General features: G+C 37.8%; 1 protein-coding gene and 2 long non-coding RNA genes across 3 annotated transcripts; 2 read left to right on the top strand and 1 right to left on the bottom strand.

Annotated features, from left to right (window-relative positions):
• Positions 1-511: 511 nt before the first annotated feature.
• On the bottom strand, positions 512-8,113 carry LOC139967813 (uncharacterized). The gene is made up of 3 exons (XR_011793156.1): positions 7,741-8,113; positions 7,131-7,218; positions 512-1,170 (listed from the first exon to the last, which is right to left on the bottom strand). It is a non-coding gene; the product is annotated as an uncharacterized lncRNA (long non-coding RNA).
• Positions 8,114-8,233: 120 nt separating this feature from the next.
• On the top strand, positions 8,234-12,278 carry LOC139967812 (uncharacterized). The gene is made up of 5 exons (XM_071971907.1): positions 8,234-8,394; positions 9,060-9,542; positions 10,059-10,184; positions 10,652-10,756; positions 10,910-12,278. The coding sequence occupies exons 1-5, from the start codon at positions 8,374-8,376 to the stop codon at positions 11,108-11,110; spliced, it is 936 nt and encodes a 311-aa protein (XP_071828008.1). The 5' UTR covers positions 8,234-8,373; the 3' UTR covers positions 11,111-12,278.
• A 2,241-nt stretch (positions 12,279-14,519) lies between these two features.
• LOC139967814 (uncharacterized) lies at positions 14,520-17,445 on the top strand. The gene is made up of 3 exons (XR_011793157.1): positions 14,520-14,742; positions 16,923-17,084; positions 17,349-17,445. It is a non-coding gene; the product is annotated as an uncharacterized lncRNA (long non-coding RNA).
• The last annotated feature ends 1,103 nt before the right edge of the window (positions 17,446-18,548 follow it).

Below are 18,548 nucleotides of genomic sequence, written 5' to 3'. Positions count from 1 at the left end.
ACAGTTTTAGTGCCCTCGTCTGTAAATCAATCGATCGAATAGTAGCTTCTGCTAATAAGTAAGCAAATGTAATGTTTTTGAATACAATATCTCTTCATTTTGTGCCCACTTGAGCACACCATTATAACCTTTATACACATATTAAATGATTTAAGAAGAGTGATACACAGTTGGTTCTGCTTCATGTTACATGGATGCCAATAATGAGTCACAGTTGGATCCCTAATATTAATAATAACAACAACTATTTACATAGAGAATGCTGATGATGATGAATAGATCAGCAGTAAAAAATCATAGGAATGAAACAAATTTACATGGTAGTCACAAATCACTGATAGCCATACCATTCCAGACTCTCTCTCACCAATAACCATACCATTCCTGATAACGTTACCATTCCACTCTTCTCCCTCCCCTCCCCCATCCCCCCCCCCTGACAGCTAGTCTCCCTTCTCCAATAGCTTCTCCTGATAGAGCTACAATTCCAGCTCTTCCTCCAACCCTCCCCCTCCCCCCTCCCCCCTCCCCCCTCCCCCATTTTAATATCTTTATTTCATGATGTCTACACTACAGCAATTAATAAATTTATTTATATGTATAAATATATCATGTATTTGTTCTATTAACAATAAAGAGGCTTTTGCTATAACTTATTCTTACTCTTTTTACTCTCTCAATCAAACAATCGAAATCAATGCAAACAATCGAAAAACATCTAATAAACTTATCACAAAATAGAATAAAACTGTTAGCAAACTGCTTATCCACTAAAGAGCCTGTAAAGAGGGCCTGACGTTTCGATTCTAGCAGGATCTTCTTCAGAGGCTGAATGACAAGTTACAGTAACAGAAGGGACAAATTCACTAACAGAATACAGATAGGTTAATGAGTAGGGTGAACGCAAAGAGATAGATGTAGGAGCAAACTTAGTACAACACAGAAAAGTCACCAGATCTTAACTTCTTCCCATTCTCAAAAGAACAGCTGATGGAAATAATAAGTAAGTAGTTAAAATGTTAATTCACACACCACTTAATGCCACCGCACCCTCCTGTGGTTGATTCCTCCACATATGTTGCCATGGTAATGAAACTTCAGTTGGTGTATATGAAGTAACCTCAATGACCAGTAATTTCTCCTTTCCCGAGTCTAGTCTGAATATCTCTACTGGGAGAGAATTTTCACAAATCGATTAAAATCGTCTACAGTGAATGGGTGACCCCAAACAGGACTGTTTATTCAAATATTATTTTGCAAAAGGTTATGATGGTAATTGTTCATAAAAAAAAATATTAACTAAGCTTTCTTCATTTGCAAAAATTAAAATTAGAACGGAAAAAAATATAAAATAAAACTTTTGTTCAAATTGAAAAAAAAAAAAAAAACAATTAATGTGTTCATTATTTGGTATTAATTTTTTTTTTTAGTTGGTATCAAATTTTACATCGTATTACAGTCTCATTTAAATGTTCAGAAGTTACTTTATTCAGTGGTGTAGGAAGGTACTTTTGAGTTTTTGGAATTTTTTTGCATTTCCAGGTGGCCTCAGATGCAATTTGGTGCAATATAGCACACTTCAACCCACCCACTCCATTTTGTATATAATTTTGCATTTTCACCTGGACTTAGATGCAATTTGGTGCTCCAAATGAGATTTTTTTCGCATTTGGAAATGAAAAAGGGGTTTTCTCACTTGCGAAGCGGGGGGGGGGGGGGGCGGAATAGTACTTCCGCCCCTCCACATTTTTCACTGGGGGGCTGGCGCCCCCCAGCCCCCCGGTTCCTACGCCCTTGACTTTATTCCTTCGAACGATGGCCCATTAGTGCCATGTAAAGAAAAAAATCATGACCAAAAACAAAATTACCGCACTGTAATGTCTGTATTAGTACATGTCAGTGAGTCATAATGGGCCATCGTACCTCCGAACTTTTCTAAATTTATGAACCAAGGTTAAACTATTACAATTGTCTCAAATGGCTGGGTCATCCTGCGTAAACAAAATCTTTCAACTTGATTGAGATGACTGCTACTTTGGTGTTAGTCTCAGTCTCAAATGCAAAGACTTTTATAAATCAGTGATCCAATATATTCACTAATTTCGTCTCTAAACTGCTAAGGTTTATCTCGAAATAGCAACAATTTGCCCTACATTTTTATTTGAACAAACCTGTGACTCACCGATCCATACAACCAGCTTCAGTGAAATGAACCCTACTGAGATATGTCCCCTAACGAGTTGACACCATGACTTTGCATACTCACTGGCACCATTTTGTAGGGAAGGCAACCATGGCATTGCTTAGCCTGTATTTAGTTTTCCACAACCACTGGATAAATTGGCGAGTAGCTTGTGGTAAATTCCGTGGAAGCTCTTCTCTTACATAAGAACACATCAAAAGTATACCATTAAAAATCATACTGGAACTTGCTAAATTAATGCTGGTAAATGATGTAAATACCCTTACTTCCCCAGCCTCCAACCCCTCATCCTCATATCCTTGTTAATATCCTGTGGGCTCTTATGACAGTCAGTGGCAATAAAAGGGCTCTCTGTTTAAATCCTGGATCAGTTTCTCTTTAGGCTACTGAACAAAGGTTTGTCACAAAGGTTAGTATTAGGCTGTCTTCAAAGACGGAGAAAGTGGAACCAGTTGGGTGGGGGGGGGGGCACACGAACTTCGTAGGGCAGTGACTTTAATTTGAAAGGGAAACCCAAAAAATAAACTAAAACCGTCCCGACAACATTGGGCTATGTGTATTCTGTATCACAAATTCCAGTATCTACTTTTTTAATACTCTTTTTAAGAAAAATTACACGTCTACAATTAAGTAGAAAATAATTGAGGTTTATATTCAGAAACTGTTTTTACCCCTCCCATTCCCGCCCCCCCCCCCCGCGCGTTCCGCTGTCCCTGGCTGACATGGCTTGTGATGTAAGCATATTCGCAAAATTAACGTGATATAAATGAAGATATAATATTTGTAACAGCTCACATGCATGTCCACTGGAATATTTTCCAACCTGAAATACAAAGGTAAACTTACGGAGAGCTATAGTTTGCCAATTTGAGAGGAAAAGTTGTGTCTAATCGTGTGTATTTTATTTGTCTTTCTTTTGAAATTTGTATCAATATTGAAACAAATCTTTCAATATGTATCTCATTGGCTTGATTCGTTTTGAATAGCCTTTATTCCTCCAAATCGAATAAAAAAGAGGCCGTCTTGGTGTCGCACGGAATGAAGAATATCTTGCGAACACTTTGCTGTAACTGTAAGATGACTTAACAGTTCAGTGGATTTTCGCTGATGATTCTCAAGTGCAAGGTAAGCAACTAATGACTAAGTGTTTTGGTGGAATGTGTCCCTTGAGCGGTTTTCTACTCGTTTTTCCCTTTCTCTTTTGTAAACCCTAAATATTTCTAAATATAGTCATAGGTTTTGTTTTGTTAAACCAAAATAGTAATTGTGTCAACAAAATCACTGAAGGGCACCAAATTTAGTTCGCAGTTGGAAGTGAATAGATGTGTGGGTATTTTTTTTTTTTGAATAAACAAACTGCTGAAACGTCAATACTAAAATAGTCACATTGGCAATGAAAAGCCAGCTCCTTGTGACGGTGAGTGTATATATATATATATATATACTTTTTTGCTGATATTATTGTTGATATCATCATATACGGTGAGATTTTAAGGTCGTATGTGTTATTGTTGATGAACTTGCTAAACCTTTACAAAGCACTTTCCTGGATATTTTTAGCCTTCACATTGGTCACAGAAGGAGGGTATTATTAGAGAAAAATTTGCCTCGATAACTAAACTACTAATATAAGATTATCAATTGTAGCCAACAGGAAGGTAAGAAGATTTAATGCTTCAATATTGTTTTACTTAAAGCCCATTGCATAATTCAGTATAATTTCAGTATTGTTCCCAAATTTGCTGTAAAAAAATATCTAACAGCTGTGACTCATACACAGATATGATAATCATATCATACTCCCATGCCCCCTCAAAACACTAATACTCAGATCCGACAAGCACATTTTACTCACCTGCCCCCTCAAATCACTAATGCTCAGATCCGACAAGCATGCATACCCCTCAAATTAAGCGAATGAATCGAGTTATCAAGCAGAAATTTAACAAAAGGGAAACAAGATATTTGCTGATTGCATTGATTAATCAGTAAATTACTCCAAACTCCTGTTATCGAAGAAAGTGAGGAATTTTGATGGGTATATTAAAAGATTTAATGTGTCAATGATACCAACAACTTAGTGTGGGAACTGGTAACGTTTGAAAACCTGATTTGAGTCAACGCATGAACCAAGGACTAGAAAGTAACTCGAAGCCTTTGAACATCAATATTGTGTATTCAGTTGTCTTACATGCATGTGGCCGAAGAATGATGGGTGTGACAAGCATTATACTTTGCGAACATTTATCGCGTTTTAGTACTGTTCAAAAGATTCGTTGCTAGGCAATACTAAAGGCAATTGACAATTTAGCTTATTAGTTTGACCGTTCAAATTTTACTTCAAACAATATAATATTATTGTTAATTTTGTTATAAGCTGGGTATTAATGTGGTATAATTAGCTGGTTATTAATGTGGTTATTGATTGGTTATTCATATGTTTATTGAATTGCTATTATTATTATTATTAGCTGGTTATTCATTTTTTTTATATGCTATAGTTATCCATATGGTTATTACCTGGTTATTCATATGTTTCTTGACTGGTTATTAATATCATTAAAGATGGTTATTCAAATTGTTATTAACTGATTATGAACATGGTTATTGGTTGGTCATTAATGTTGTTATCAGATGGTTTTGAATATGGTTATCGGCTGGTCATTAATGTAGTAAAAATATGGGGTTAGACTAAATATTTCACCGTAAAATCGATGTGGGACATGACTTGATTGAACTATGTTTATGTATAGTCAGAACGAAATCCAGTGTTCTACAGCATATTGTAAGATGGATATCCTTCACGTAGGTATATAGTCGTTGAATATTCAGTAAGATATTCCCTTCATCGAGCTTATGAAAGCACAGCACCATAGAGCAGACAGTATGTACGTTACTTGTTCTACTATCCCGGATCCCGTCTAATTAAAAACTGAATTTAACGACGTCAATTAACACAACATCTATACAAACACACGCACAAAGTCCTTTTGAGTTACAATAGCCTTTTCATATATATAAAAAAAAATTAAGGTTTACGTAAACTGAACCGACTGTTTGTGTACATTTCCCTTCATACGCATGCGTGATGTAGCTCAAGTCATGCATTGTTCGGTTGTCGCGCCAAAGCTCTCTTTTGCGTTACTGTCTGAAAACAGTAAGTTCCATTTTGCTAATTACGAAATGGCCCTAAATACGTTTTCAGATTTTTGCACCCATTATACCTCTTATATTGCGATACTCAGTGGCGTAGGAAGGTACTTTTGAGTGGGGGGGCTGAAGACTGATGGCCAGTCTGGGGGAGGGGTCTAAGGGGAGGGGGTGTCCCCCTCCCCTTTGGAATTTTTTTGCATTTCCAGGTCGCCTCAGATGCAATTTGGTGCAATATAGCACACTTCAACACCCACTCCATTTTGTAAACTTAATTTTGTATTTTCACCTGGCCTTAGATGCAATTTGGTGCTCCAAATGAGATTTTTTTTCTCATTTGGATATGAAAAAGGGGTTTTCTGACTTGCGAACCGGGGGGGCGGAATGATACTTCCGCCCCTCCACATTTTTCACTGGGGGGGGGGGCTGGCGCCCCCCCAGCCCCCCCGGTTCCTACGCCCTTGGCGATACTGACAACTTACTTCAAAAACATTTAACATTAAGAAGTAAAGAAACTCAAAATTCTCCATATGCTGCTATAAAGGAAATTTGTTTTAGTCTTCCTACTCCAGAATGATGAGAGGAGCGAGATTTAACCCCCCCCCCCCCACCACTCCCCCGTCGCTGGCCCACCCATCCTCCCATATCGAATCGGAGGCTCTTATTCTTTTCCATAATGGGCTCTGCGACGTGTTTCTCAAAACCAAATAAATCGCATTCCATGATAGCGAAGGCTATCTCCCGTGTACCAAAGGTCTCCGCAGAGAAAGCATCAAAGTTTGGTATTCATTTTAGATGGTCATAACTTCCATATTAGCGCTATTCAGCAACTTTTAGCCCGCTTTAAAATGGGAACAATCTTGACAGACAAGTCACCTTTAATAACAATCCCATGAAATCTCAATTAACTCACTGTTCGTAATTCAGCGTAGTAAATGCTAAGCAACTAGCAGTTTTATAAAATAGGTAAGAGCAGTACTCTCCCTAGAACCATATTGAGCCCCCCCCCCAACACCCCCCACTCCCGCATACACGTGCACACACTCAAAACAAAATTGAATACTGGATTTTATTATCAAAGTCATGTAATCATACATAATCAGCGACTTCATAAAATTTATTGGGTTCGAACAGCATGTCTCAGTTGACTATGTCAATAGCCAAACAGCATATTTTCTGTTCTAACTTTTGAAATTGGAAATCATTGTAAATGCCCTTTTCTGCATGTTATATCCTGAATCGCCGTTAGTTCTATTTATAGGATGCAACGTGGGGAATACCCAATATTGCGCAATGCGTTGCCGTCGTACGACTCGCATTCAACAATGGGTTAATTGTATTGCATATTACACAAGAGACCACAACACTGTTTAACCAGCCGGGGATTTATTTGTTCCATAAGCAAAGGGTTAGACGTTTACCCAAGATGGGATATACCCCGGTCTGATTTTGGTGTCGAAATCAAAATATATGTTATTCTGAAAGCTATGAATAAAGAACGGCAAGCACCTGGATTTTATTTAATTTTAAATCCACGTGGAACCTTGGCAAATGAACTTTACCTGACACCCAGAACCTCATTGGTGTGAGAGCTAAACCGTACGTAGTCAAGCGTGATAAGGCAGGCACATTATCCCGCTTAGTTCATAACATGTAGCAAACATTCCAAATTGCTTCATTTTTTTCTACAACACCAAGTCAATCCTGAAGTAAATAAGCGTTATGAAATGATGACGAGAGAGGTTAGAACATTGAACAAACTGAGACGGAGACTCACTTTTCTTATCTTTTTTTCACCATGCACATACATTTCCATATACGCCTGTAGTATGTAAATGAATAAGACCTCCTATTGACATATAATCCTGCAAATGTAAATTAAAATATCCCGTGTCAGTCATAGCCCGTGTAAGTCACGGTTAATAAAAATGCAATATCCAAGCTTATATTGACAAATTATTTGTATGATATTAATCCCTGGTATTCAAACTATAGGCGTTGCGACCCTACTTTATGTTGCCAAAAGATTTCGGAGGGCCGCTAAAAAAAAGTCGGGGGTAGTATGCTGATATTTACAGGGGGAAAATGGAAAATCTTGAGCTTAAGTACTTAAAAAGTTCATATCAAAGGAAAAACGATTTTTCCCCCTAATATATAAGACCGGCCTACCCAGGCCACAACATTTGTCACTGGGTGGCCGCCAAGAGGATGGATGTGAAAATTGGGGTCAGAGTAAGAAGTTTCAATACCCGGGATGTTGATGAATACAGAAGAATTAGATTAATGAAAATCAAATATCATATAAATTGATCGCGATAATCGATATCGCAATGTTTCAAACATATTTCTCATATCACCCCTCCACCTTTCCTAGCCTCCAGTCTTACCTCACCCGGATTTCAAATTATTTCTAGTTCTAAAGCTGTGGTGTCCAATGATGTCTAACTTGTCGTAGCTTTCATAAAGGCCATGTAATATACACATAATTCATGGACTCCTTGCCCGATGAAGATTGCGCAGACTAGTTTTCGATATCGAACCAAACTTAACAACCGGCTTCTTATAGTACTTAGGCATGTATACCTAAGAAATGCTGTGAATGTTGTATGTCAGATAAAATAGTAGCCTTGTAATTTCCTATTCCGATTCAGTGTGGTTAGATTGATCTGCTTTGAATGTTGTTCCTCTAGTAAAAGAAAAGTTAACCTTATCGATTCACCCATGCTCAATGTAAATTTGCATAACAATATATCGTAACCGCTACCCACGACTATTTCACAACGATAAAGTCCCGTGTTGCCAATTACATCATAAACAGCGGGGTTTCCCCTGCAAAAAATCCCACTCGCTACTGAGGCATGTCAGTATTGTTTACACACGAAACGTATAAAAGGTTGTCGGTTGTCTGGCTAAATCTTCAGTATGCCTCTGCACTGTGCCTGAAAGTCAAGCGATCAAACGGAAAGATAAATATCCTACAAACTTAAGTCGATAAACACTTCCCAACAAAAGCAAGAAAGATGGGTCCGACGCCTCAAGAGGTGAGTATCATTATAAATTGAGATCAACCGTGTTGATAGAATCATCTGGAATTATTTCCTAATTCATGGAACGGGGCTAGGCTGCAGATAGGCTATGTAACGTTAGTGAATTATACAGTTACTCATTTGTAACGTTGCACTGTTGATGAATTGGATTATTTCGTTCTTAGCTACCTCAGATATGAACGGTAAAGAGGACTTGGTGTTGGTCTATATTGTACTATACGATGATAAATATTCAATTATTATACGCATTTGTAAAGTTAGTATTAATCATGTATGCATATGAACGACTTGCATGAAGGCAACCAGCGGTAGGGTAGGCATAGCCTGTCAATAATAGCCTTTTGCTTGCTCTGTGTGGTATATATACGTTGTTGCAATGGGTTTACCGTAATTGAAAATTAGGAACGAATTTCGGACATGAACAAACTTTGGAACGCAGGTAGATCTATTTTAATATGTAGATAGTGAAAGAACTTGTGTTATCTTGTTTCTAGTAAGAAATTTGTGCACAAAATATGACTTGTTTAATCAATGAAAACAGCAATAAAATATGGGTCTGGGCACTCAGGCAGGAACATCTGTGTGTGATAATTTGGTTGGGCCATAAAATTCCAATGGAACTATTTCTTAACTCTTCTGCTCTTTTTATATATTTTCAGCCGCAGAAATCAATTCCAACATCGCCAAAGCACTCTGCTGTGAGTTCGAGCCAGATGCAAGCATACTCAAAATCTGGCTCATTCCACCACACTCAGTCTTCCCCTCAAGAAGCCCACTTAGTTAATACTCGATTAGTTGAAGAACTACGGACTGTTGTCGTCATGAACGACAAATGGCAGAAGTACCATAAACAACAAGAAAAGTTTATAAACGATCTTCAGATAAAATTACAACAACAGAGGCTCAAGACAGAAAAGGCAGAGAAATGTTATTCAAATAGCCTTATCACACAACAGTTACAAGAGAAGAAGTTAAAAGACCAAGAAGAAACTATTAAATGTTTTGGTGGAATTGTGGAAGAACTTAACATAGCCAAAGGGAAGATTCATAAGTTGGAGGAAGAAGCCAAGAAATCCAGACACTTATCTGTAAAGAACAATAGCAATAACAGAGATGAGGATGTACAACTTTTACAGTATCAGGTAAGATCCTTTCTATAATAGTTAGTTAAGTCTTTAGTATGCTCTAACAAGTAATGCAGTCTAAATTTGACTGACCAATACTAATAATATGGAAATGGCTAGGGAAAGAAAAATTCCCCCTCTCTCTCTCTCTTTCGCAATATGACCCGTGCCGTGATATCTTTGTGCGGTTTTAGTTTATAATAATTACCTACATTGTAAATGTCTTTGTGTACAAACATTCTGAATAAATTTCAATGGTTCTGTTAAAGACAAGAAGATACGCAGTATTTTGAAGTATTCAAAATATTTTGTCTGTGTGGTTGTGGAGTATTATCTTAATGGTCTGTATTAGCATATCCAGAAATTCCCACAAAAAAAAACCACATGGGACATTTTGGTAGTAAGAATAGTGGGAATAGATCACAATACCATATAACAAATTGAATGCAACCTTGCAGACAATGCTGATGTTACTGTAGCAAATTTGAAGATAAATTAATCAATTTCTATTTTGTGTTGTTTATGTTCTTTTAGCTCCAGGTTTGTATTGATGACTTCAAAAGAGAAGAAAGAGAGAAGGCCAAATTACAAGATACATTAAATTCTTCACAAGCACAGCTGAAAGAAGCTAATCGCCTATTAGCAGAATATCAGGAAAAGGTAAGCACCTTTTGGATTCAAGGTTTAATTGAAGCCTTTCCTCAGAACATAAAATACTCGCACATCCCATACTGACATATAGATCAGCTTGATGGGTGCATCATAAGTATGATGTGGAAGTGAAAGGTAAAGGAATTGAAAAAACGAAATTGTGTTGCAGATAAATACATGAACATGTTTGTTCTAAGAGTGCATTGCTAATATTTAATCAACAACAAAAACATTGATATAACATCCATTTTGTGTTATCATTTGACCTGATTTTAAAACAAAAGAAGAGGGGACAAGGGAAGTGATTCATATATTTTTTATCTTCATATTTTCCTTTGTTTTTGTAGTGTTTTTTCCACACATAGAAAGATCTAAAGCCTGAAGTATGAAAGATTTAGACTTGATATTTCTATTTTGAAAGTGTTAATACTCAAAATGATCATCTTATGAGATTTGACATTTTTTTGTATCCACAGGTGAAAATTATGAAATCCATTAACTTCCCAAGTATTCATGAAGCCAATCCAGATGCTAATTACATTCCAAAGGAAAAACCTAGCCATAGAAGACGTAACCGAATGGTGAGTTTTAAGCCATTTTCAGATAATCAAAATGAGATGCAACGTTAAACATTTTTTATTTCACATATTGATAGTTTCTTATTACTGTTTATTGATCAGTATATCCCCACACAAACCCTTAAATGTATATTTTATTTATTTTGTTATTTCCAGAGCTCATCAGCCCCTACCAGGTCAGGTATGTCTTGCCGATTGGATGGAGTCCTTAATTTTCCAACTACGATCGAAGCAGATTCGTTCAGGCACAGTCCATGCGAATTGGAGTTGGCTGCAAATTTCTCCTCTTCGTTAGAATCAGAGAATGCAGGTGACTCAGAACCTCGTGACGAGAGCTTGGAGATGGTCAGACACTGAAAGGAGGAGCGAAGTAAGCTTCGCTATCTGAGGTCATCTCTCAGGTCAAATGTCATCTTCTAATTGACAAGCTTTTACCTGTACGGTCAACGTATAAAGTGAACCTGTAAAACAATGGTCTAACCATAATCTTGAGGAAGATATAGCTGTCCATCTGTGTGGTAGGCAGCCATGTGGTGATTCTTTCCAACATCATGTTGGAACATCATGGCAGACCGTGCAGAATTTCACAGTTGTAGCAACCTGCTAACAAAAATTGCCAGTACTTGTTTTCTCTGCTGGCAAATGGCAAACTTGTCTGGCAAATAAGCCGGTAACTGTTCTGACTTGGGTTTGTAGACACTGTACTGACAATATCTTTAGATGTGAAAGATGATTGCAGGAGTTGGTTTAAGAGGTTGCATGTTTTGTTGGGTAGTATGGAGCAATGCCAATTAACTCAGGGATAATTTGATAGCTGTTTGTGCACAATTTTTAATGTTTGCCTTTATCATGAGCTGTTTCTACTGTCTTTCTGCTGTATTTTCTTGTGTGAACACAAAAACTAATATTTCGTCCAGATAATCGACCAATAGTGTTGTTTGTTGTACAATCTTCTTTAGTTACTGAATAAACAAAAAGGAACATAAAATGGAATAAAATGGAAGTTCGATGCTGTTTTTATTCATTTCCCACAGAAGACTCTTATTTGCGAAAATCTTGGTGATTTATTTCATTAATGCAATAGAAAATAGTCTTGGATAACCACATACTTGACCACTTGACCAAATGGTTTTGACTAATACTAAGAACAGCTATTATACCCCAGACAGCATTTAATAATGCTCCAAGCTACATTATTTAAATTAAACAGCATCTTAAGTTTTCGCTTTCTTCATTTTGTGCTAAATTTAGCTACACTTGTTAAATTCGGCAAAATGAATAGTTTCATAACAGAATTAACAGCAATGTATGATATGTTAATATCTGAACTATATTTATGAGAGATGATTGAGTTAATTGCTTAAGGTTTTTTTTCTTCCCTTTAAATCTCACCTTGTTCTTCAAGTAATACCTCCATCTCACTCGAAATCTTACACTTCATATGCAAATGCAAGATTGAAATTTAATTTGAAAACGATAAGTATATTTCAAGGAAATAAAAGATAACTCCTTAAGTTTTATGACATATTGGTGTTGAAAACTCTTTCTTTGTGTTATAATTCTTAACAATATTTGTATTTCGTTTCTGGTTCACATATGTATGTAGATATACAGGTTAACGGTTTTGGTTCAAATCAGTTGTCAAAGTTATTAGTAAAGAAGCTATCATGATTAACTGTTTATGAACTATTGTCTGCTTAGTTTGTGAACCGAATAGTCGATTAACCTTCATAAGTATCCGCCCTGCAAGAAACAGAGATAAATTCCCAATCCACTCTGATGCCCTACTTAGGCTACCTACTAGTGACATACCCAGGATTCAAATTTGTGTGTGGGAGGTGGAATCTAAATCTCCCCTGTAATTATAGTTGTGGCATGCACCACTTGGAAACCTATATCCTGGGCCTAGAGGAGTGGTTACAATCTTCCATCCCCGATTTGTAAAATATCCCTCGACTGAACGTTTCACCCCCAACTGACGATGGAGATAAACTGAGTGAGTGGGAATTCCTCCCCTAGCGCAAGACACAGCCACATGCCCTAGCCAGATCAACCAACCAATCAATTCCGTAGGTATGGAGGATGTTATAAGGTGACAACGAAATATGTACATAGGCTATTGCTAAAAACTACTGAAGAACACTGGATAGGGGCGTATGGTCAAGTGTAGATCACTTCGAAGACCACAAATCTCAAACTCTTCAGCAAAATATTCTTAAAACAAATCTGCAAACCATGTCCTCTTATTGTATTCCAGATACGATCTAGGCTTTTTTCCCCCAATAGTTACCGACTATATTGATTAGCTAATAATGAATTGCTTGCTGACAATAGCTAGGATTGTAACTCGTAAAACAGGAACCCGGACACGAGTTTGATGCGGTTTATAGATTCTTAGAAAGAGATTAATTAATACACGGCTCAATAACTAGACCTCTTATATCAACAGACTTATTAACGTGATTTGAATGAATGAAAAGAATTATTATTTTTGCTGTGCTATCAGCCAACTGACAAACTCTAACGAGGAAGCGCTATCGTATCTACGTGAAGGAGCTTTATGAAAGAGGTCACGGTAAAGTCAGTGCAATTGGGATCATAAAATCGGTTCGACATACAAATCGCAGGTTCCGTGTGTAGACAATATACCTTTGGTAATGTTATAGTTAGAAAAGCGCATATGATTGAGCAACAGAAACTCTGAGGGAAATTTCCTTGTGTTGTACAGTTCGCAGCAATTATTATGTTGAAACCCTAAATTGTCAGAATCTGTCGAACAATCGTATAACAATGCCCTTTCTTCTGTTGCCTTTTCATAGTTCCGTATCTTCTGTGATTTGTATAGATGTGCGCCGAAGAAAGAAATGCTATGTGTACCATATAAGCTTGTGCATCAAGGTGTAGAGCCTATGCCGGGTGCTGATAATAGTAAGGATCTATTAACCGCGGCGGCCGTTTAGTAGGCCTAAACATGCTTCATGGAAATATGTGTCATAAAAGCCCAAGCCGTCACTATGGAGCCCTATGGAGCAATATATGAACATATGAACTATGGAGCCCTATGGAGCAATTAATTGCCAGTGGCAACCCCAACTAGGCGAAGTGGTCTACTCGCTGAATGTAAATGACCCATAACCTTAAGTTGCGCAGTCTTATAACCTATGGAACAGTAGATGATGTTGTTTCTTTTATGTTTTCCCTTTGGCTCACACTTGTACTGAAGTTACACACTGTCTTTTCAGTGTTCGTCAGTCTTTCGAGTCAGTAACGTATTGGCATATAGGCCTACAATTGTCCTATATATTGATACGTGTACGTATGTATCATCCAACTGTTCAATTTAGCTTTTCAAAGTCCTTATTTTCGCTGAATGTCAATCAAAGAGAGTGAAAACAAAACAAGGAAGGTAACTAAGAATGTCAGAGATAATTTATTAACTGACTTGTTTGCCTGATAACGACATAAGCATCTAAATATAGAAACAACGTGACAAGTCCTTCAGTGCATGATATATGTACGCAATCAGGAAACCTGTCGGGAAATCCCCGTTTGGTATGCAACACGTACTTATTAGGTTACTGCCGGAAAGCAGTTATAATGAAACAACTTGAAAGCGCTTATGCGTTATGAGGAAATGGTAACAACGTCAGTTTCAGCTGGTACTATTGGTGGGGGGTTTCCCCTTTTAATATTTGCAATACGTATGTTCTCTTCGGTACCTGGATACCTTGTTTTCTTTCTAATTTTCGCTATTTCATAATTTATATCTAGATTTTATATATACAATTTATTGTGTAAAACAGATGTTGAACTATGGAAAGAGAGAGGTGTGTGATATAGGTGTTCGTATTCGGTCCGGGCAAATATATGCATGATGGGATTGTTACCTTTTCTTAAGTTTGGGTAAACCTTAACACTCACCTCTCCATGACCTGCTTCCCCTTCCGCAACCTTGTATCAAGGGGGCGGGTGGGGCAAGACTTCTGCAGGTAAGCGGTAAAGAAAATTTCACAATTGGAGCTTTACGAAATAAAAACAAGATTAGTCATTGAATGATGGGGTATATATATATATATATATATATATATATATATATATATATATATATATATATATATATATATATATCAGGTGCGTATCCAGGGGGGCGTTGGGGCGCGCGCCCCCCGGGTAAGGAAAAGAGGAGAGAAAAAAGAGAAGAAAAAAGGGAAAAGGAGGGGGAAAAAGAAAAGGAGGAGAGGAAGGAAGGGAAAAGAAAAAGAAAAAAGAGAGAAAAAGGAAAAAAGGAGGGAGTAGAAGATAGCCAAGACCTCGGGAAGAGAAAGAGGAACAGTCATAGTTAAAGCGCTGATCCCTATAATATACACAGGGTAGCCAGTGACAGATCAAGGATTACGGAGGGGGTGTGCGCCTCACCCTACCCCTTACACCGACAACTCCATTTTTGACGTTTCCATATTTCCTCTCTCACTAATGTATCTATATAAATACTATATATGGTCTATCATAACGCGTGTGTGTGTATGGACGCCTTAAACAATTGTACAATTGTGCTATATGGAACCAACTGTGGCCTTGAACTCGACCGAGTCGTCGGGGTACATGACGCATTTCGGGAAGCGGGCGACCGCCCCCCCCCCCCCCCGAGCAAATTTTCTTTATGACATCGCTAGTAATTTCAAAATAGACAATGCTTAGATGCAACTTACAAGGCCTGGGAAGTGTCATTTCCAGCGATCTGGGAGGCATTTTCGGCCAAAATTTTTCTTGTACGCTTCGCGCCAACTCATGGTGGCGCTTCGCTTAGATGGTTTGCCTACAGGCTTCGCCCTCCCTTGGCAATTTACTCGCTACACGCCTGTTCGAATTTGTAAAAGCAAAGAGCAGATATAACATCATATCAGTGAGCATTGAAATGCATGTTCCACGATGAACAGCCTCAAAAACTGTCTATGTGTGTAGTTAAAGGCGTAGGAGCCCAATTGGATTTGGGGGCTGTAATGACTTGCCCGAAAAAAACCAAAATTTTTCGCGCGTTCAACATATCAATGCCAATATCATATAAGCAAGCATCGGTCATTACAGTGCATAGCATCGTGTACCTTACGGTCCGTGAAAGTTGCACAGTATACCGATGCTACGTAAACAACGAAATGTCTTATGTAGATTATTACTTTATTTTAATTACCAAGGAGATCATTTTTAAGCTATTCATTGCTATTTATTTTTCTTTCAGTAGGTGCCCGAAAAAGATGGGGAAAAATTTGGTTGCGGGGGGGGGGGGGGGGGAGGGGGGCTGCAGCCACCGCCTCCTACGGGACCTACGCCTATGTGTGTATAGTGTTCGGTTTCGATATACCTGCTATCGGAAATGTCTGCTATTTTTCATTTCCTTCAACCAAGTTTTATAATAGCCATTATAAGAGGTTTTAATATTTCTACACCAATAAATTAACTGTGTCTGAAATTTCGAAAATTTCCTCACCAACATTCTTCATCATACTTTCCTCTACTCGTGCAACTTTGACCTGTCTGTTAGGGGTTCAAGGAGGTTTTTCTATATTGCTTGTCCATAGATTGAATTTTGTGCAACATTATGGGTATGTTTTGAAGTGATTTTATTCACGAGAAATGTGAATTTTCAAATTCTCACCAAATAATGGGCTTAAAACCTTGAAAAGGGGGCTTTCGGATATTGTGGGCCGTGACGTAGAATCACCTACAAAAGCAATGATCCATAGGACATGCAATGAGGTCGAACATGATGTGTGACTGGTGACAATCTGCAAAAAGGTTATGGATGGAAAAAACTTTTGGGAAACACTTGGTTCTCAGGCAAAAGTGTACATCTGGTTGGTCATTTTCAAGCCCGAGAAGTGCTATTTCCGGTGATCTGGGGGGTATCAAAACCAGAAATTTTCTTGTACGCTGCGCGCCAACCGATGGTGGCGCTCCGCTTAGATAGTAATTCGCGCCCCCCGGGTTAGAAAATCCTGGATACGCGCCTGTATATATATATATATATATATATATATATATATATATATATTGTAACAAATGATGAATTCCTCACTTATTAGATTTAAGGAATTAGTCATTTTTTGGCAATTTTTTAACATATTAACTGAACAACTTATCATTTTGTGGAAAATTTCTTCTATCTTTACAGAAAGATCTTAACATTTTGACGGCACCTTACCTTCGCCATATTTTTACAATGGCCCGCCATATAGGAACAGTGCCAACACAACCTGCGTGGACAGACAGGAAAATAATGTCGACGCGTGATTAAAACCGATACTAAAGGCCCTCTAATGACTTGGTTTGTAAGGTAATTAAGTCTTAATTTTTTTTTGGGGGGGGGGGCAGTATTTGAACCGACTTACTTTCCTAATTCAGTTTGATGTATCATTGAAACTGTTCCAATATTTCCTGTGTCAGTAAAATTGGACTGTAATAGCAGTCAGTAGTGCACAATCATTGTTAATATTTAAGACTGCGCAGTTCACACCATACACGCAATATGTTTGTATTCACCATAGTCTCCATAGACCAATAATTATTCTACCTGTCCACTTTTGTTAGTATTATTCAGGTATAAACTCAGCCCTGCAACGGCGCTATACAAGTTTGACAAAGGTGCATCGGAAGCAAATCCAAGTGGTGGCGCTGATCATAATTGTTACTTTCAGAAAGTCTACACAGATAATCAATTATCGTATCTCTCAACATGTACAATTATTATCTGTAGAATCGACACCAATCCGCCAAGAGAAAAACTGCCAGCTAAACAAAACATTATATTTCAAAAAAAAAAAAATTGTTTTCTTTTCTTGTCACTTGGGTATTAATACAACTTGTTTCACAGTTTCAATGTATTTTGCCCACTCTCATCTCATTCCGCCTCGTCTCATCTACATATCTTATCACTGCTTAGGATGTCATTAAAAATAGAGGGAAGAATTTATTTGATGATTTATTGTATAGCATTCCAATTGTGGAATTACATCAAACTGTGATATGTCGAAAACAGTTCATTCTATAATAGTTGTTAGTACGCCTATAATATCGACCATCTTTGAATGAAGTTTATACTACGCGCGCGGCATTTGGAAAGAGAGTGCAGTAATAACAAATAGTTTCAAATAAATAGTGGAAAATAGGTGGGAGTGGGGAAGGGTGTTACATAGCGTTTCAATGTCATCATGGGCGCAGATCAGTTTTGGATAATGGTGGGGACGCGTGTCTGTTCTCTGATACTATAGCGGAGCGCGACCATGGGTTCGCGCGTAGCGTACAAGATTTTTTTGGGCAAATATACACGGTATATCATGTCCCCGTCACTTAAAAAGTTGGTGGATCTGCGCATACTACGCGTATACATACTCACGCATACTACATTTTCGACACAATCGAATCTGTCATTGAACGCCGTTATCAATATAACCGTAACGAAGGTATATCTTCAACTGAACGACAAAGGTGTGGAATCTTTTAAATTTAGGATGAAGTTTTCACGTCACTGACAAATATATTAATACGTTTCTGCTCGCAATGATCTACATAAAGCTTACTCTTCTATACGTTACGTTGTGTCATATCTGCACAGATCTTCCGCTGGCGTATATTTCCCCATTTCGGGTGCTAACCGCTCTGACCATTGGCATCGGAGACGATATGTGGGCCTATGTCTACACCAGTTTTGATAATTCCCCCATGCAATCCCTGCTACATCTCCCATCACCGAAAGCACGATAAAAAAAATATCGTTACCCTTCGGGCTCCTTTATTCACC

This window comes from Apostichopus japonicus, chromosome 5 (assembly GCF_037975245.1).
Source record: "Apostichopus japonicus isolate 1M-3 chromosome 5, ASM3797524v1, whole genome shotgun sequence".
In the NCBI taxonomy this organism is placed as follows: Eukaryota; Metazoa; Echinodermata; class Holothuroidea; order Aspidochirotida; family Stichopodidae; genus Apostichopus; species Apostichopus japonicus.
The sequence above is the reverse complement of the archived record's forward strand: the minus strand, read 5'-3'. Positions and strand labels throughout refer to the sequence as shown.

Bases quoted from the DNA above. Each gene is read 5' to 3' on its own strand.
- LOC139967812 (XM_071971907.1), top strand. From the start codon at position 8,374: ATGGGTCCGACGCCTCAAGAG. The intron at 10,185-10,651 runs GTAAGCACCTTT...TTGTATCCACAG, and splicing joins TAGCAGAATATCAGGAAAAG to GTGAAAATTATGAAATCCAT. The intron at 10,757-10,909 runs GTGAGTTTTAAG...TGTTATTTCCAG, and splicing joins ATAGAAGACGTAACCGAATG to AGCTCATCAGCCCCTACCAG.